Genomic DNA, 18540 nt, shown 5'->3' with positions numbered 1-18540 from the left:
ACAGCAAAAGTGAATGCAAAAATGTACTATTTTGATATAGGTCACTCCTCCACTTTTTAAAGATTGGCTAAAAACTCATAAGTTTAAGGAGGTTAAGAGTATACATGCTCAGAAAAGCAGAAATTTTTGAACAGAATTTGTGTCAAGATGCTGGATTTTTTTAAAGGAAAGAATATAATAATTTGAATAAAACTTCAGTCCTTTAATTAGAATTACTTTTAGTATATACATTGTTTTTAATGAACTACTTCTTTCTAGCATATTAATTTTTATAAACAATATAAACAATAATTTTATTCACTAAAATTTTATCTTTTTTGGTGTCTATAAGGAATGGTATAATGTGTTTCACAGCTATAAACCCAAACACTCCTGAAATATTCTCCACAGGGAATATTAGCCCCAAGCTTTGAAACCACAGCCAAAACAGAAAATCTGTAAGGAGAAAGTGATGCAAAGATTGTGCTGCACTCCACTCCCTCCTATTGGCTTGCTGTTATGTTTTTTGATTTTTTTCCCAAGGAAGACTGTAACAATATGAAAAAGTCTTTGAACCTTGGGAAGACCTGTGTTTGAAGAGTGGCTCAAATAGTGATCTTATAATCACACTTCAAAAGCTTAAGTAAAATACATAGACAAAACAGGCAACAATTCCTTTACTTCTTCCTGTTTACACAAAAATCCATGGCCAATGAAACAAGTTGCACGGTTTATTTGACATTCTTACTCCTGCCCAGCCATGAAGCTGCACCATGTCAGCCACTTACAATGACCAGACACATCTGAAAATGGCAGTGTCATGACATTTCCATGGTGACTTTGGCCTCAGCTCCACAAATCCCACAAGATCAGGTTACAGACTGAGGACTTAGGAAATGAGCAAGAAAGCACTAAAGGAGAAAAGCTGTGATTATATGCAAATATATTCATTAGAGAAGAGATTTAACAGAAATGTACTTTCAATATTTTTAATGAATTTTTAAATAATTAATTTTGTTTATAAAAATATGCTGCAGGTGTGCAATTTAATGTATCTGACCTTTTAAAAACTGGTTAGAAATGTTTGCTACCAACAACTTTTCTTGTTTATATTTTTTTGTATTTCTGTTTTAAAATGTTTCTCTTAAACTTCATCTGTTGTCACCTTTATTGACAATTATTTATTTTTTCTTTGCTTTATTTCTTCATGTCCAAAATAGGCATCGGCTATAAGTTTTGAAGTTATAAGCAAATCCTACCAGACACCCTAGAATAGGTGAGAACCTCTGCCCAGAACATACCAGGGCCTGTGCCTGCTATATATATCTACACAAATTTCCATGCATTTTTTACCTTGTAATAAAATTTCTTTTAATAGAACAAAATATATAGTCACTAGGCAACTACTTTCCCACTTTTCCCTCAAACAAAACAGTTTTAGGAAGTAGGTGAATGCATTTTACTAAAATAATTTCACATGTCTTTCAAAAATATCTGTGTCAATATTCATTTCTAGCCTGTGTTCAATAAATATGTCAAGCTTAACTAAAATATTTTTAAAATGAGATGGAATAAAAAAAATATTCTAATGAGATGCTAAGTAGGATTTGAGGCTCTAAATTTCCTGTGGGATAGGAGATGCCCAATACAAATATATCTCTTCCCTTCAGGGTTTGCTGGGGTTTGTATATTGGGGCGGGGGGGGGGGGGGGGGTTTATGTATTATGTTTAGAGACAGAAACAAACACATAAAGAAAAGAAAATGTGATAGGTTTTGAAGTCACTCAGAGAAAACTCTGATATTGAATGCTTCCTTAAAGACAAGCAAGTAAAGGTCACATTGTTTCAGTATTATTTCTATTCCATTATGAAACAGAAGATTTTGATCAGTAATATGCATTCTTTCCTCTGATTAATGCACAGCTTAAAGTGCATTTTAGGAGGAAAGATCCTCCCAATGAAGCAAAATCAGCATAGATCTCTGCCTGTTATTTTGCTTTCAGCTAATATCCCACCCCCCAAGAAAAATTCTGCTGACCTTTTACTCTCCATTCGATCCTGACATATATATCAGAAATTATTGAACCAATGAGCATTTCATACACAGGAGGAAAAATGCATCTTTACAAAATGCACTTCTAAGGATAAGACAAAACTGCCATTTGCCATTTTGTGTTACTATCCATTACTAAAATCAAACACTGCATGCTAAAACAGAAGTATGCTTACCATGATCTCTGGAAATGCCTTCCTATTCAAATGTGCTCAAAATCTCTGTACACACTTCAGTGCTCTTTTCAATGTATTTGCAATTGAAAAAAAAAATCCTCTTACTTTTACAGACTCTAGTTCCACAAAGCACTTAAGGAAATATTTTTCCAGTGATGCATTTATCCATAGAATTAAAAATATGCAAATATTTAAACCAAGCTCTATTTCTCCTATTCCCCACTCACTGGCAGGAAAATTCCAGTCTTCTAATGGTAATTTTACTGTTTATTGCTTTTTATTAGAAGTGTGTTACACAAATATAATACTAAAATCAAATATAATACTAAAACCAAATAATATCCCAGCCCACCAGTGAATTCCACTGTGGCATGTCTACCCTAAGTAAAATCCTGCAACTCATTCTACTTTATCCTGAAGAATGATTAGATGAAATCTGAACCTTATGGAAAATAACCTGATTGTAGCATATTGTAGCTGAATATTGTCAAGCAAAACAAATCCTACCTAAAGCCAATATATGGGAAAACAAGCAAAAACCATAGGAACTATTTAAATCTCTAGGTCTTCAGTCTTTGGAGTTCTGATGTTCAATGTGCCTCAGAATCAAGCACTTTTTCTTGAGGCTAAGGAAGAACTAAAACATTGATGTTTTCACAGCAGTATCTTATAAGTCAAAATGTGCAAATACTTACATCCTCATTTGGACTGAGCTGTATCTCACAGCTTTGGAAATTAGGCCAGCTATAGCACAGCAGGTTATTCCACCACTCCAGAAGCAGAACAAAGCTCAAACTGGATAGACAGAGGAAGCTATCACAACTAGTCAAAACATCAGAGATACAGCAATGGTTCCAGGAACCCATTCTAAGGATTTTTTTGGAGGGTGGAGACTCCCCTTCACTTTCAAAATCACTAGTTTTCACCTCTGAAAAAGGAAAATTGGATTTAAGGTATTGGATAAATAATATTGCACACACAAGACATTAAATGTTGAGCCAGCACGGGCTCAGCCTTCCACTTCATATTCATACAAAAAGTTTTGTAGTGCATCTCTGTCTGCAGTTTTGTAGTGCATCTGCATCTAGCAGATGTCAGATCCTTATCATCCAACCTCCAAGAGCCGGATAAATCTGGTGTCAAGTATCAGGCCAGAACAAGTACCATAACGTGGTCTCCCCGTAATTCAGCTGAAGTGCCAAAATGCAGTTATGTGTGATCCAGATCAAATTTATACTGCCAAGTTATTTGATAATACACAGATACAGTATTGGTGAGCACTGAGCTACAGGCTTCAAACAACTACAAGTATCAGGAACAATATACACTAGCCAGCTTTTACTCCATTCTTTCCAAAGTCCCCTGGGCTTTTGCTATCATTAGCTGGAATTCTACTTGGGATTCACACTTAATATTTCATGGTGTACTTAGATGGTTGGCATCATAATGGCAATGTTGATAAATTATTTTTAAAACGTTTTGCCATTTTATTTTTATGTCTTCTTCTGAAATGTTATGAAACCAAATAGTACGTGAATTAAATGTAAACCAAAAATCTCCCAAATATTTCCATCTTTTTTTTCTCCATATGGAATTATTTTCCCTTATGTTCTTATCTACTTTTTACCAGCCTGCATGCTGAGATCACACTAAGAAAGGACTCAATCCCCATTTTGCTGGTTTTGCTGAGACAAACATTTGGAAAGAATGCTTTTAGAATTCTCCTGTTCCCTACATGAAGAAGATGGGAGAAGAAAGAGCCCTTGTTTAATAGCATCCTAGAAAAATCATGTTCTTAAATTCTGCAAAAAAGTTTTATGGACCTTATAGAAAGTAATCATAAAAGACAAAATATTTTTCATTTAAAACTATCTACATTGAAAAAAATATTCTGTTTATTTTCCTCTTCCAAATATATTTTCCAGAAGTTTGGAGGGTGTTTGAGCAACCTGGTTTAGTGAAAGGTGCCTCTATTCATGGCAGGGGCTTTGGAACAAGATGAACTTTAAGGTCCCTCCCAAACCATTCCACAGTTTTATGATTTTATGAAAATTTAATGTGATCTGAGCAGCACATTTGGGATTGATCCAAATAAAACAGTTTTGCAACTTTTCAAAGCCAACCACTAAGTAAAGTTGACAGGCTAATTTAGCAAATATTCTGTAAAAGAAAGACAAGACACCAAGGTCCTTCTCCACAGAGCTGCTTTCCACAATATCCACTACTCTAACGTGATCTATCCAGGTAGTTGGTTCATCATAGAAGGCAATTAGGTTGGCCAAGCATGATTTGCCTCTAGTGTAGCTACGCTGACTACTGCTGATCACATTCTTGTCCTCCATACAGACAAAGATGGCCCCCAGAATGAGGCACTCCATCACCTTTCTAGGGATTGAGGTGAGGCTGACTGTCTGGTTCCCTAGGTCCCCTTACTTGCCCTTTTTGGAAACCAGAGTGACATTTCCTTTTTTTCAGTCCTCAGGAACCCCTACTGAGTGCCACCAGTTTTCAAAGGTGATTGTAAGTGGCCTTGCTATGGTGTCTATCAATTCTCTCAGCACTTGTGGATAAATCCTATCATGGCCCCTAGCAGGGCCCATGGACTTGAGGATGTCAAGTTTACCAGGGTGTTCTCTAATCCAATCCTCACTGACCAAGGGAAAGTCTTCCTTCCAACACTCTTCTACCCTGCTCTCCCAGGTCAGAGGTTCCTGCAGGCTGGTCTTGTCCCAGTGCAAAGGCAACATTCAGCAGTTCTGTCTTCTCTGCAGCCTCTGTTACCAGGGTGTCCCTTCCATTTGATAACAGGCCCACATTATCCTTAGCTTTCCTTTGTTATTCATGTATTTGAAAAAGCCCTTCTTGTTCTTCTTGGCACCCTTTGCCAGATTTAATTACAGAGACACCTTGACTTTCTTTCTATTGCTTATTGCACGTGCAAAACAAGAACGCAAGAGCACATAAACCTTTTTTTTTTTTTTAATGTGTATCCAAAGAGTTAGTTATTTAGATCACATACAGAAATGTTTTTCTAGACATTCATCTTTGCATGATCTGTACTTGGGGATCATCTTTTAAAAACATAACAAAAATATGATATTTCAAACTTCTGCATCAACTAATGTTCTGTTAATAAAGACAGATACTTCTAAGTAAGTAAGAGTCAAAACAAAGTGATATTACCAGTCTTCAATTAAACTACTTAAGTATTCTGCAAAGAGCTATTCTATTAGAAAAGATTTTTCATTCTTCTGCATTAGCCATCAATCATACACAAGACTTTGCATATCTCAAAAACTTTATTTAAAGTAAAATGGAATTGGGATGTTTGATCTTCCAGTACTGATCAATACTTCTTAATCAAGATGCCACAGTCTAATTCATGGTTTGAAACCTGATATGAGATGGAAAGATAAGGTTATTGAGAAACGAGCACTAAATATTGTTATCTGTAATATTGATACATCACATGTAATGCCTATGAAGCATGAATAATGAGCTAAAAGCTATATAATAAAGTCTGCCTATAATAAGTCCTGCTTGCAGTATATTATTTACACTGGGTGGTAACAACTGCTCATTTTATTTCCAGGAAAGAAGATAAAAGGAATGCGATAATTTTAAAACAATAATTATATATATATATATAATTTCTAAGGCAGAAGTAAAAGACCAAGGGAGATGGAAACATGCTGCTACTCAGAGCTCTGCTTTGTAGTTCCTCATGTTGTTCCAGAAACCTTTTCCTCAGTAATGGTAACTGTCCAGCTAGTTACAGTGCTGTCTTGAGTTATTGTTAAAATTAGGCAATTAGGTGGTTATTGGAGGCTAGAATGAACTTCCTTTCCATGATTCAGAGAATAATTAGAGACAATGGGATGCCATATTCTATGTCTTTGGAGCATATAAAGCCAGGTCACTTTCAAAAGGCAGAAGGAAGCATTTTCAGCTACTTTCAAGTTTTTATTCAACTTTTAAATAGGACAAAATTCCTAATTTATAAAAGAAAATTAACACTTCAAACTATTTATTTCTGGTTATTGTAACTCTTCCTCTCTTTTTTTCTCTCCTCTCTTTTTTCTTCTTTGGTACTAGTAGGAAATTATGTTCTTTACTTTAAGTGCAGGTCTGGGAATCAGGAATTTTATTTTATTTTTTCCCTCAAGACTTCCTGTGTAAACACAAATAAACTTAACCTCTATGTCAGTTCTCACACCTGGTAAAAAAACTTCACCTTTATACTTATCTACTTTACAGAGAATGTCTTCTGTCCTACCTGTGATTCTTGATTGCTGACAATTTTAATCCATTCATGATTGTAGAGTATTTGAGGATGAAAGGTGCAAGAGAAAATTAAATTTTATTATTTTGTGGTAGAATATTTTAAATAAAACATCATGCTACTGCATTTCAAATAAACCACTCTCTTGTGATCTGTGTTTAAGGTGCTTGTCTACATTTACACAGCAAGAGGCAGGTATCCTCCAAGCTAAGTCATATGAGGATATTGTCTTCAGCTGGTGCCATCAGGCCTCAGAGAAGCCTTCCTGTCCAAAAACAGAAAAGACAGACTAGGAAGTTTACCTGTTGCCTTCGTTATTTAGTCCCCAATATTAATTAACTCAGTGCCTTATTTTGGCCCCACACCAAACCCTCAAAATGCCAAGAAAAGGAGACTAGTGAGTGAAAGAGCAACAGGTGGGTTGAGAACTGTTCATTCATCTAATTCACAGGACTCTTCTAATCTAAGATACCAGGATTTTTCAGTCTCACCAGTAATCTTTTTCGGACAGGTTTTCAAGTGAAGCTGAATTAAATCAAGCTCATAAGCCATTAACCACAGTTTAGAAGACAGCAGTTTTTTCTACCATCCATGCTAGAGTTTTTGCTGTGGCCCCATTCTAATATTGCTGCCTTCATCAAATTGCCACTTTTCCTGCTGCAGACAACAACTGCTTCATATACTCTGCAGAACCTCAACATCTAGTAAAGGTGCAGCCTCTAGGCAGAAGAAACTGTTCTAGCAAAAGTCCTAGAACTTAGAAAAGGTAGACCATCTGTTACCGATTCTGGTTATTTGTTGAAGTATCTTGTTTCCCAAGGAATGTCTTCCCTAAATGCTTAGCCTTTCTTCTCCCTTGTTCATCATTACTTTAAGAATCCTGAAATAAAGGATTCTGTGTTGCATGTGTACCCATTCAACTGCTATGGAACAAGTTGTCTAAAGGCAAGAAAATTTATTAACACTGTATACCTTATTCATTATGACCATCTAATCTGGAAAGTTTCTCCATGGGTAAATGGACCTGAGAAGCAGATGAAAGGTTATATATTTGCTAATATATTCATGCAGATGAGCCTCACACAAGAAGAAAACAGGGCCAACCTGCTCAGGCTGGTTTGCAGCTTACCACAAATGCATCAGAACCAAGAACAAACCTCACTGCTGACGACAGCACGTGTTTTGCATGTGGTAGAAATGCCCATCTTTTACGCAGAAGGTTTTTGAGTATATTAAATAATTTCATGGTTTTGTAGAGGTTGGGTTTGTTTTTTTAAGCAATGCTAACTTATTCATGAGACATTTCAGATTAAGCAGTAAACATATAACTTCTGCCTCTTCAATTCTTCTACATTTTCCCTTTTTTTTAATATAAAAACTCAGGTTATTTCTCTAAACATCTCTCAGACAAAGGATCAGTTACACCAAGATTTGTGCTGTGTAATATATTTTTTAGCTGATCATGAATGTCATATCTATAAACTTATAGATAGTGACCTGTCTTTCCAGGACCCTCAGCTCAAGATAAAGGTACTGTGGATAAATTTCTGTTCAATTTCTCTCAATGGTGATACCGTAAACTACTCTTTCCCTCCCACAAATAGTCAGAATTTTAATGTAAGCAAGCTTAGATGGCTGAAGCAACAAGGACAGGTAAGAAGACTATCATGGGGAGTGGGAACAGCAGGCTAGAAACACTGAGAATATCTGTCTCAGGACTGGACATTTCCAAGATCAATGATATTTTCACCTTATTCAGGGCAAAATATTGGAACTCTCTTCATTCAATCATACTTGGGATCCCACAACTCAACTTATTAATGAAATTCCCCCTCACAGCTAAAATTAAAAAAAAAACAAAAAAAAAAAAAAAACACCAAACCAAAAAAAACCTGAATATGAATGTGGAAGAAAGGCAATTTGATGTTTGTAATTATCGAGGCAAACTCCACAACCTGCTGAATGTATGCAAAATGGACCCTGGATGGTGTATATAAAAGTGGTATGTTCAGAGAACAGCAGCAAGTATTGAGGTATCTTTCTGGTAAAGAAAGTCATCATCCAGGATGCTGACCATGAGCACCAGGGGGGCTTCACTGAAAGGTAAGAATTTTGACATTCACCTGTTGATAATTTTTATACTTCATTTTGATTGAATTAGGAGGCATCTGAAATGTAACAGATCTAGAAACTACGGTCTTCCAGCCACATAATTTTCCAGAAAGGGCAAAATCTGAAGACAGGAGCTTGATGTCTTTCGTCTTCTAAGAGTCCCTTTGCATTGAGGGATGTCACAAAAAATTGGCTTGATGGATGTCACATCATGAAAGTTTGGATCTGGACTGGTCTGCTGCACCACTCAGAAGGCTATGACTGGACGTCATTACCCACAAATCTAGAGATGATGTGGTAATTTTGAAATTAATGTTTTCAAAATGTTCATCGACTTTACAAACCAACAAGTCTCTGGTTTTCACAAAGTTATTCCTCAGAGTACTTTCCTAACTGCAGCATCCAGCATGTACCTTGCTTATGGGGGAGGAGGAAGGCTTACTTCAATATTGTGTAAATTCACCTTTTTTGAATGTAGACCTAGAAGGAAACTTACCACATGACATCTTTAGGGATAGTTTTGTTGATTTATGAAGCACACTTTAATTGAGCATTTTAAATAAGTCTAGTGAACCAATACAGGTAACAGGTCAATTTCCAGAAGTAAAAGTCTCAGAGCATTTACCAAATATTTTAATTATTTGTCATTGTTTTTCTCTGTATATTTTATTTCACTGAATAAAAAACTTAATTCTGCTAAATTAATATGAAAAGTTTTAAGCAGATGAGGTTTTGTGCTTTAGATAATGAGAAGTCCACTATATCAGTTTCAGAAGCTCTGGAGAAAAGACAAAACCTATCACTGATTTCTTAGAAGTAGGAAATTTAGAGTTAAACTCTTAAGAGTAAAGAAGCACAGCTGCTGGAAATCTTTTGAAGGAACTCCCAGAACAATCACACCCTTAAGATTGATTACAAAAACATCCCAAAAATTAATTTTAATTCCAAATGTTTTCAAAGAAGAAAAGGAAAAAAGGACCTCTGGGAGGAGGGAAAGGAAAAAAATAAGAAAGAAAGAAAGAAAGAAAGAAAAAAAGACCAATCTATTTTCCAAACTTATATTATCTGTGCAAATATAACTATGTCTCTATATTTGCACTGTGAAGAATTTTGATTTGTTTTTTCTTCTGTTTATCACTCTGTTATTAAGCCGGACACGTAGCAAGAGACTTGAGAATACACTGTACACTACAACACAGGTTACGTTGTCTCCTCACACTCTGTAACTGGCTCTGCTATACTATCAGGATGACAGAGGGGACAAAGTATAAAAGAATTATAGAATTACAGTGTCTATCCTCCACTGCTGGAGCAGCCAGCACAGGGGGTACTCTGAGCCGTGTGACAGCACAACCCAAATCACCCAGCATCTGGCTCTGACAGCTGCTTCTAAATACACCTCCAAGTCAGTGAGCTCATTTCACCGTGTTTTAAACTTGAACAGGTTTGTTGCTGGTGGCCCTTCTGGTGTCCCACATGCTTCTGACAAAGGAAGGAGTGACCTCTTTGCCAATCTGCCCCAAAGGATCTGTCAATTGCCAGCTTTCCCTTGAGGAGCTTTTTGACCGAGCAGTTAAGCTTTCACACTACATTCACTTCCTCTCTTCGGAAATGTTCAATGAATTTGTAAGTAGCCTTTTCCTGAGGACAAGAAAATATAAAATTGTAATTTAATACTTTTTAATCACAAACATATGTTAACATATAATAAGTAAACAAGTATGACTACCGTCTGCTGAGAGTCCCAATGGTGACCAAATTGGTATATAGCCCTGAATGTTATTGCTAAGATCCCCATCACTTCTATTTTCCCATCATTCTTCATCTGTGGAACATTTGTTTTTTCTGGGTGCCAGTTCCACTCTAGAGACTCACCAGAAACTTTTGACCTTTACAGCATAAAAGCAGCAATAAAAGCTATGGAACAACGATTAGCTAGCATGGTGTTTGAGCTGAAGTTCTTACCTTTCTGTCTCAATAACACCTGTCCATGCTGATCTGCAGGATGAACGCTACGCCCAGGGCCGGGGTTTCATTGCAAAAGCTGTCAACAGCTGCCACACTGCATCTTTAACCACTCCTGAAGATAAGGAGCAGGCTCAGCAGATTCATGTAAGTCCCACTTCCAGTGTAATTCAGTGCAAAACACAGCAGGGAAAGGCAGGGAAGGACGGTTACAGAATAGTGAGGCATCTTTCAGGGTGAGAGGGAGACCAACTCAATCAGAGTAAAAATGACAGGAAGAGGAAAGCACCAAAAAGTCAAAGTTGATTTAACATTTCCAGAAGTTAAGTTGCAAATCATAAAGCATATATAAGTACCAGTGACTTTCATAATCCCTTCCTTTTCCTGTTTCCTTTCCATTTAATCACTGTGTCTTAATTCCAATTAAAATACTACCTCATGGAGCAATGCCAGTTACCATGTTTCTGCAGTGCTGAGAACACTACAACCTTTAAACATTGTCTTAAAACATCTTATACACAGTTAATGTATTGACAAATATAGAAACACATTGCTGTATGTAGACAGAGGTAAATAGTTTTCCAGTAACTCAAAACACTGGCATTACTGAAAAAAAACATTTAATAGATATTCTTTCTGTTACAAGTAGGCTAAAGTGGTCACATCATCATCCAAATACAAAGACTCTAGTATGAAAATCTGCAAAATATGTGTAAATAGAAACACACGGCATACATACACCATTTATAATAATTATGAACTTCAGTGAAGATTATCTCATTCAGTCTACACTCACAGATACGATTTGAAAATTCTCTGGAGAAAAAAATAAGCAGAGCTGTAAAGATGGGGCTGTTCCAGAGCAAAATCTCTATGAGTTTCTTGGTGGAGGTGATATCTTCTCAATCTCACACTATCACCAGCTTCTCACTGTGTCATTTAGAAATTCTAGTGGGAGCAATAGAATTCACAGCCCTGGGTTTGCATCTAGCAAAGAAGAAAAGCTTCAATACTGCCACGAACTTAACCATAGGCTTGATGAATTCCTATTGCCCACAAGAAAGGACAATTTTAAAAACCAGAGAGCTACTGCTGGAAGCACTATTGTTCAAAGGGGAGGACAGATGAGTTATGTAGAGGCAAAAAAAGCTATTTGGTGGTTTACCATAATGTGCACCTTCCAGTTAGTACTAGATTTAAAAAAAAAATTATAAAAATAATCAGTGGATTTTAAAATGTTCATCAAAAATCAGATAAGGAGCTCTGGGTTTGCTTTCACAGAGATGAGACATAGTTACACTTGCTAGTTTTTAATGCTGAGAGTATTCAATTATATTTTCCATTGCAGAATAGCTCATGCAAGTATGGTAGAACACGATGATACCAATGACAAACATCAAAAATGCAATTCCAAAGAGGTATCTAAGGCAGGGCTATAGGGCACATTCAGTGATAGATCCTGGAGTAAGTTCCTAAATCACAATGTCTGAGGACACTGCTCTAAATGCCTTCTAATTTTACCAGAATTTAGCTTTCTTCTTCTAATGACCTTCCTTTACTATGGGTGTGCAGCATGAAGACCTACTGAATTTAATACTGGGAGTTCTGCGTTCCTGGAATGATCCCCTGATCCACTTGGCCTCTGAAGTACAAAGAATCAAAGAAGCTCCAGAAACCATTCTCTCGAAGGCTGTGGAGATTGAAGAACAAAACAAGCGACTTCTAGAAGGAATGGAGAAAATAGTTGGGCGGGTAAGTAAGTCCTTAACACCCTTCCAGCCAGTTGCTTTAAGGAAGACACGTACATTGATAGGCTCTTCCTACCTGGAATATGAAAGGAAACAATAGATGTGAAGATAAAAAGGGAGACAAAGTAGTGAAGTCTGAGAACTTTTCAGCTTTCTTCTTTCAGATTTCTTCTGCTATCTTGCAATTTCTAAAGAGACAATGTGATATGATTGTCATAGAAAAACCCATGACACTCCCAGTTATGATTCAGGGGAAGGTGTTATCATCAGGACTGACTATGGTCATTTTATCTTTGAGTATTTTCAATTTGCAATCCTGATTATTTAAGGATACATCCTCATTTTTTCCATATGCACACATTTATATATATATATGTTTCAGATTATTTATATGCATCTGTATACAAATAGGTATTATGCAGAGGTCTTGGAAACAGATAATGTGTTTAAAAGAGCTCTGGATGTCTGGGCTATTGCAAAGATATGGCATACAAAGTAACCCTGATTTCTTTCATTTCTCTTTTCACACCACACTGATTCCTCTGGACTCTGTGTCAGACTTGGCTTCCCCTATACTTGTGAGTTTAGACAACAAGGCTGTTGTCTCACAAAACCCATACTTGAATAGCTCTTGTTGCCACTAATTGATTGAAAGCTTTCCTGAATAAAACCAGTTCTCGCTTGTTTATTTTTAAAGGGGCCTCTGTTAGTCGGTGAATTCGTCATTCTGTCAGCGAGTTAGATGTTGACAAGAGGTTCTGACTTCACTGCTCCGAGCAGCTGTACAGCATGAAGAGTGTCTCCATCACTGTATCCACCACTTTCCACTAGATCACTCACGGTCTCTCAGTTAGGTGTCTCTTCACTCAGAAACCTTATACCATCCAGACTATAAATACATTTATCAGTGTAATCAAATACATTTCTATCACACATCCATGTGTAAAAAGGGCACAGCTGAGGGTCCAAGATAAGAGTAAGAAGTCAGGTGCTGCTCCAGTTGCCCTGTCACCACCCTCTCATCCACATTATTTACAGAAAGAGATAAGACTGGCTCATTCATTAGTGTCAAACCATATTTTTAAGTCATAGTGGGTCTATTTTTTTCCCTTTGCTTAAACTGAATGATAGCAGCTCCACAGATACTCTCCCATATGTCTTTTCAAAGTATGACTTGTGTGAAATAAGGATGAATGCACAAGCACTAATAGACACAGACTTCCTTCCTTCTATGAAAGGTAGATTTATGTGATAAGAAAAAATTAATGATTGTCTTCAAACAAGGAGACCTAAACCAGTCTTCACCTCAGATACTAACTCACTACACGTGTTCCCACATGTAGCTTTCTAACATTAGAAGTAATTTTATCACTCAGTTTGTTTTTGGGGGTTTTTTTGGGGTTTTTTTTTTTTTTTTTTTTTTTTTTTTTTTTTTTTTTTTTTTTTTTTTTTTTTTTTGTGGAGACGGTACTTCTGAATATGTGTTATTGAGAGATTTTTCTGATAAGGGCTGAGACTAGTCTGTTTCTTGCACATGAACAACTTCCAAGAACAAGTTCTAACAAAGTTTTGAAAGTGGAGTGAGCCAGAGATGTCCCTGATGAATCCAAGCATGAAGGAAGGATTGATTTCTCTGCAAAGTCAGGTTTCCCTGAATACTGGTTAATACACTACTTCTCTTAAAACACTACTGAAACAGTTATGCCTTTCACACGTTTTAGGAAAATAAACTGAAAAATCTGACAAATTCATTCAAAATCTGAATGAAGATATAGAACATTGTACAGAATTATGTGAGCCACAACAGAAAGCACATTAGAAGCCATACACTATCATTCTTCAAGGACAGTATTTTACATTCTGCCTTCTACATCCAGTCAGGCTCACTATCATTTACTATTTATACTACTTTGTGTATTTAGGTTCACTCTGGGGAGGTCGAAAATGACATTTACACTCCGTGGGACGGACTTCCATCCCTGCAGCTTGCTGATGAGGACTCCAGACTCTTTGCCTTTTACAACCTGCTGCACTGCCTCCGCCGAGATTCCCACAAAATCGACAACTATCTCAAGGTTTTGAAGTGCCGCCTAATCCACGACAACAATTGTTGAGTAGTCATGGGCCTGATCACGTACTGAAGTCATTCATCGCGTGTTCTTGATGCTTTGCCACTTTATGAAAATCACACACTGTGCAGAATCTCTATCATCAGTTACTTTTAGGCATGTTTGTATGAATTCTGGCTGCAACAATTAGCACTACATGGTGCTTTAAAATATTACCAACTACTTGTATGACAAGAATACACTTTTCTGTCTAATCCCCTCCCCTAGTAGTATTTCAGTGATGAACATGTGATGCAGATACAAATAAAAATGTTCTTAAATCCAAAAGCAAGTAACACTTGGTGGTATCAGTCAATAAAAAATAGATGGCATGCTGTATACCTTTAACAGTAGCTTCTCTTTTGGGATCTCAATCTCCAGTTACTGATGACAGAACTTCTTACTTACATTGGTTTTTACACCCCCTCGAAAAAGAGAGGAGACAAAAAGCAGGGGCATAAAAAAGCAGATTAATCTCACTAAACTACCCTAAAGCAAATTTTTGGTCTGAAATCCAATCTGCTTTTATCAACTCTTTTATTTGGTAGAAAATCTGTCAGAGCAGGGGAGATAAAGGTTAAGAAATCCATCCTGGCTAACACAGCCTATGATTTCCTATGAAATTCATGGAGAGAGGAGACAAATCCAGTATTTTAAGAACAGACATACAGATATATTTACATCTATATTGATAAGAAAAGGCATTTCCAAAGGAAGGTTCATTATATTGGAGGTAAGTATCTGAGGGCAAAGGGATCAACTGATTTCAGTAGGTCTCAAAAAGCAACGATGGGCATTCATATCATCTCCATCTACCTTTCACATTCTTCCCAAGCAATGTGGTGGTTGCAGTTACTTGAAGAATTTTGAAGACATAAACAGGCATCCGCTGAGCTGAGGTGTCTTTTGTGCTAAACCCAATGTGTCTCCATTTGCTTTCAGTTGAGACAAAAAGTTTTTAGGGCAGTCATTTGAAAACACTCTGGTAACACATAGAAAATTTGTAAAGATCAAAACAATTTACTACTTTTGAAAAAATCTGGCTTACGGTCACAGCAAATAAGAAGGCAAATTGCAACAGTCATTGACTGTAGACTATACCTATATGTTGTCTTTCTAAGCAATAAATAAATTCAGCCTTGGTTTCATCACACAGTTTAAGCAAACAGAAGCTTAATTTTGAATCAGCTCCTCATGGAGCTGGCTTCCCACTAGACAAGCATGCTGCATTGCTCCAGATTGGAGCCAGTTCAGAGGAAGAGTGAAGCACCAGAGAAGATGGGTTTGAGGGCTTAAGCCTTTCACTACCATAACAGATGAAGCACAGCCATAATTGGCATTGATGTAAGAGATTAGACAATACCAACTGCTAGAAAGGTCTCATTTTAGCCATTTCTCCAAGAACGCGATGATACTTGCATTTCTAATTGTATGTACATATATATAATGGCCTCTTAATCTCTTCATGTTTTCAATTATTGATTGCCTCAGGCTTTTTCTGGATAAGTATACACTAAGCCCAATTTTAATCTATAAAAAAATCACCTTTACAGTAAGCAAATTCCTTGTAGGACAGTCACAATTGACATGTTTCTTAAGCACTGAAATGCACAAAACCTGGGGCATATGCAACAGCAGTTTAACAACACACAGCTGTACAGCACAGTCAAGGAAGAAAATGGGTAAAATTTGCCTGGCAAAATGCAAGTGTCCCAACTAGAATTTAAAACGGTTTTAATATTCTGGTTTTTGTTATAATGCCAATGGAGGGGAGAAAAAGAAGCATTTTAAAGGAAAGGGGAAAAAAGGAAAAAGAAAAAGAAAATATGTCCTTTGTAATTATCATAAGTGCTCAGAATTACAGTGTGAGTTCTTATTGAAAAGAAAACATGAATAATGGGACTAGTCTGTATTGAGCTGGAAAAACAATTATGCCTCACTGAACATACTCCTACCTCAGAATTTCTTTAGAATTCAAAAGCAACTTGATTAATAGGGTAGACATTCATAATTTTACACTTATATGACTAGATCTAAAACAATGACTTTCATTAACTGCTTAACAATTACAGTGCTAAAACAACAGTTTAGAACTTGCATGCACTGGCTTTATATAGCCTATTTTAGCACAACTGTGAGTTTTTTAATTTCATAAGGAAAGATACAAGAGGATGACAAAAAAAAATCTAAACAACTGCAAAGCTATCTGTTCTGCAGCTGCTTAACTAAAGTAGCATTAAAAAGTGATCTGGTTAATATTCTGAGTCATGACAGCTGTCACAGAGACAGAGAGATACAGAGGCCCATGAACACATTTGGAGCTACACCTCCCTGTGAAGTGCCCTGCCATGGACATACCCTTCAGACCCTGAATGTTCAAGCCACAATTCAATTGGAAAATCTATTTCTTAGAGCTGCTGGTAGGAAAAACACATACTTACCTTAATATTAATAGACAGATACTAGGAAAAATGTTTTCACTGTGAGAGTGGTGAGGCACTGGCAAAGGTTGCCCAGAGATGTTGTGAATGCCCCATCCCTGGCAGTGTTCAAGGCCAAGCTGGGCTCTGAGCAACCTGGTCTAGCAAAAAGTGTCCCTGACCACAAGGGGATCAGCTCTTTATCAAAAAATTATCTTTAAGGGCCCTTCCAAACCAAGCTATTTCTATGACACTATGATTCTAACATTTTGTTAATTAGTGCGTGTTTGTAAGTCCTGAGCAACTATTGTCTTTTGTCCAACAAGAAATTACATAGCCTAACTCTTGCATTATATAAAACTGAACTTAAAACAAGCATGCTTTTCTAAGTAAAAGAAACTGGTATCTATAATCATTTTTTCCAAGTGTATTAATTTCTGGCTACTTCACAAAATAGCTTGTTTTCCAATTATTTATTCAATGGCCAAATTAACCATATTTAAAAGTTTGTTCTTATCTTTACTTCTGTTCATTTAGGATTGCATGGTGACAGGAATGGAAAGGAAAGGTCCACTCAGCTGAAATATAGTTTCTGTTCTCTTTTAAAATTATATTCACACTCCCATAGATGGCACTAAATTTAAGATAACACTTAGTGACATGAAATCTAAGTGGTAGGAAGTTTAAGCCTATGCTAATGCACTGAGAGCATTTATCACTGAACTCAACAGAGCAGCATAGATACACAAAATAGAAATCTGACTTGTGATTCATGTCTGTTTCTAGGTTCTAGGATGATAGGTAACCACTAGAGCAAACACAATATTTTGAGGATGATTTTAAAGCCAGTAAGGGAAGATTTTATTGACAGTATATGTCATTTATAATCAGCTGCTTAAGTAATAATGTGATAATCTTTCTATCATCCTTTTTTTTTCCTCTTCTTCATTTGAGATCCTACAAAAAGCCTCCAGTGTTTTGTCTATAGCACGGCAACTCATCTGTACAATATAGTTGACCTTTATAATATAATTTCAAAGACAATCCACAATTCTGATAACAAGGGATAGACAGTGTAGAAACCACACATCATCTAAATGTAATTTCTGAACAACAGAAATTCTCTGAGGGGCACATTTTAAAACATTTAAGATTCTGCTTATTACAAATGAAATTTATACAAACAACCAATTGTGTCAGAAATGTAAACTCAGTAATCATGCTTACATTTATATCCATACACTAAAAAAAATCCAGTAGTACAACTGTGCATGGGAATAACATCACAGGCATATAAGTTCTCACTGAAACTACTGGGTTTGCTGATCTGTAAAACTATTAACATATATTACTATTTCTGTTACAAGTTCTTAATGACTTGCAAATTATTTTGCTAAATCTTCAAGTCTGATGTTGGGCCTCAATACTCAATTCAACTGAAATTTAAGATTGACTACACACAGATTTATATTAAGCGCTAAAATGGGTTTAAAAACAACAGTTTTAAAATGTAATGAAGCTCTTTTGAAGTTCTCCATGTTCGTATCCATCTTAAGGAATGAGGCTAAATTCAACATCAGTCTTAGAAAACAGCAGAAGTGTCATCCATTGTTCTCCAATTATTTTTCTCCAAATAAGTCAATGACTACCAGATAGCATTTTAACAATATCTATTATTATTATTGGGATTTTAAAGC

The 18540-nt window shown here is 36.4% G+C and overlaps 1 protein-coding gene across 1 annotated transcript; it reads left to right on the top strand.

The window, feature by feature from the left end:
* The first annotated feature begins 8513 nt into the window (after positions 1-8513).
* PRL (prolactin) lies at positions 8514-14711 on the top strand. Its single transcript, XM_039712081.1, has 5 exons — positions 8514-8593; positions 10047-10228; positions 10607-10714; positions 12140-12319; positions 14238-14711. Exons 1-5 carry the CDS (start codon positions 8557-8559, stop codon positions 14427-14429), a joined length of 699 nt encoding a protein of 232 aa, XP_039568015.1. The 5' UTR covers positions 8514-8556; the 3' UTR covers positions 14430-14711.
* The last annotated feature ends 3829 nt before the right edge of the window (positions 14712-18540 follow it).

This window comes from Passer montanus, unplaced genomic scaffold (genome assembly GCF_014805655.1).
Source record: "Passer montanus isolate IOZ18808 unplaced genomic scaffold, ASM1480565v1 scaffold26, whole genome shotgun sequence".
NCBI lineage: Eukaryota > Metazoa > Chordata > Aves > Passeriformes > Passeridae > Passer > Passer montanus.
This window is presented reverse-complemented; position numbering and strand designations above follow the sequence as displayed.

What these genes read in the sequence shown, in the direction of transcription:
- PRL (XM_039712081.1), top strand. Translation starts at nt 8,557, where the DNA reads ATGCTGACCATGAGCACCAGGGGGGCTTCACTGAAAG. An exon ending in CGGAAATGTTCAATGAATTT is followed by an intron (nt 10,229 to 10,606) that starts GTAAGTAGCCTT and finishes GCTGATCTGCAG; the next exon opens with GATGAACGCTACGCCCAGGG. An exon ending in TGGAGAAAATAGTTGGGCGG is followed by an intron (nt 12,320 to 14,237) that starts GTAAGTAAGTCC and finishes TTGTGTATTTAG; the next exon opens with GTTCACTCTGGGGAGGTCGA.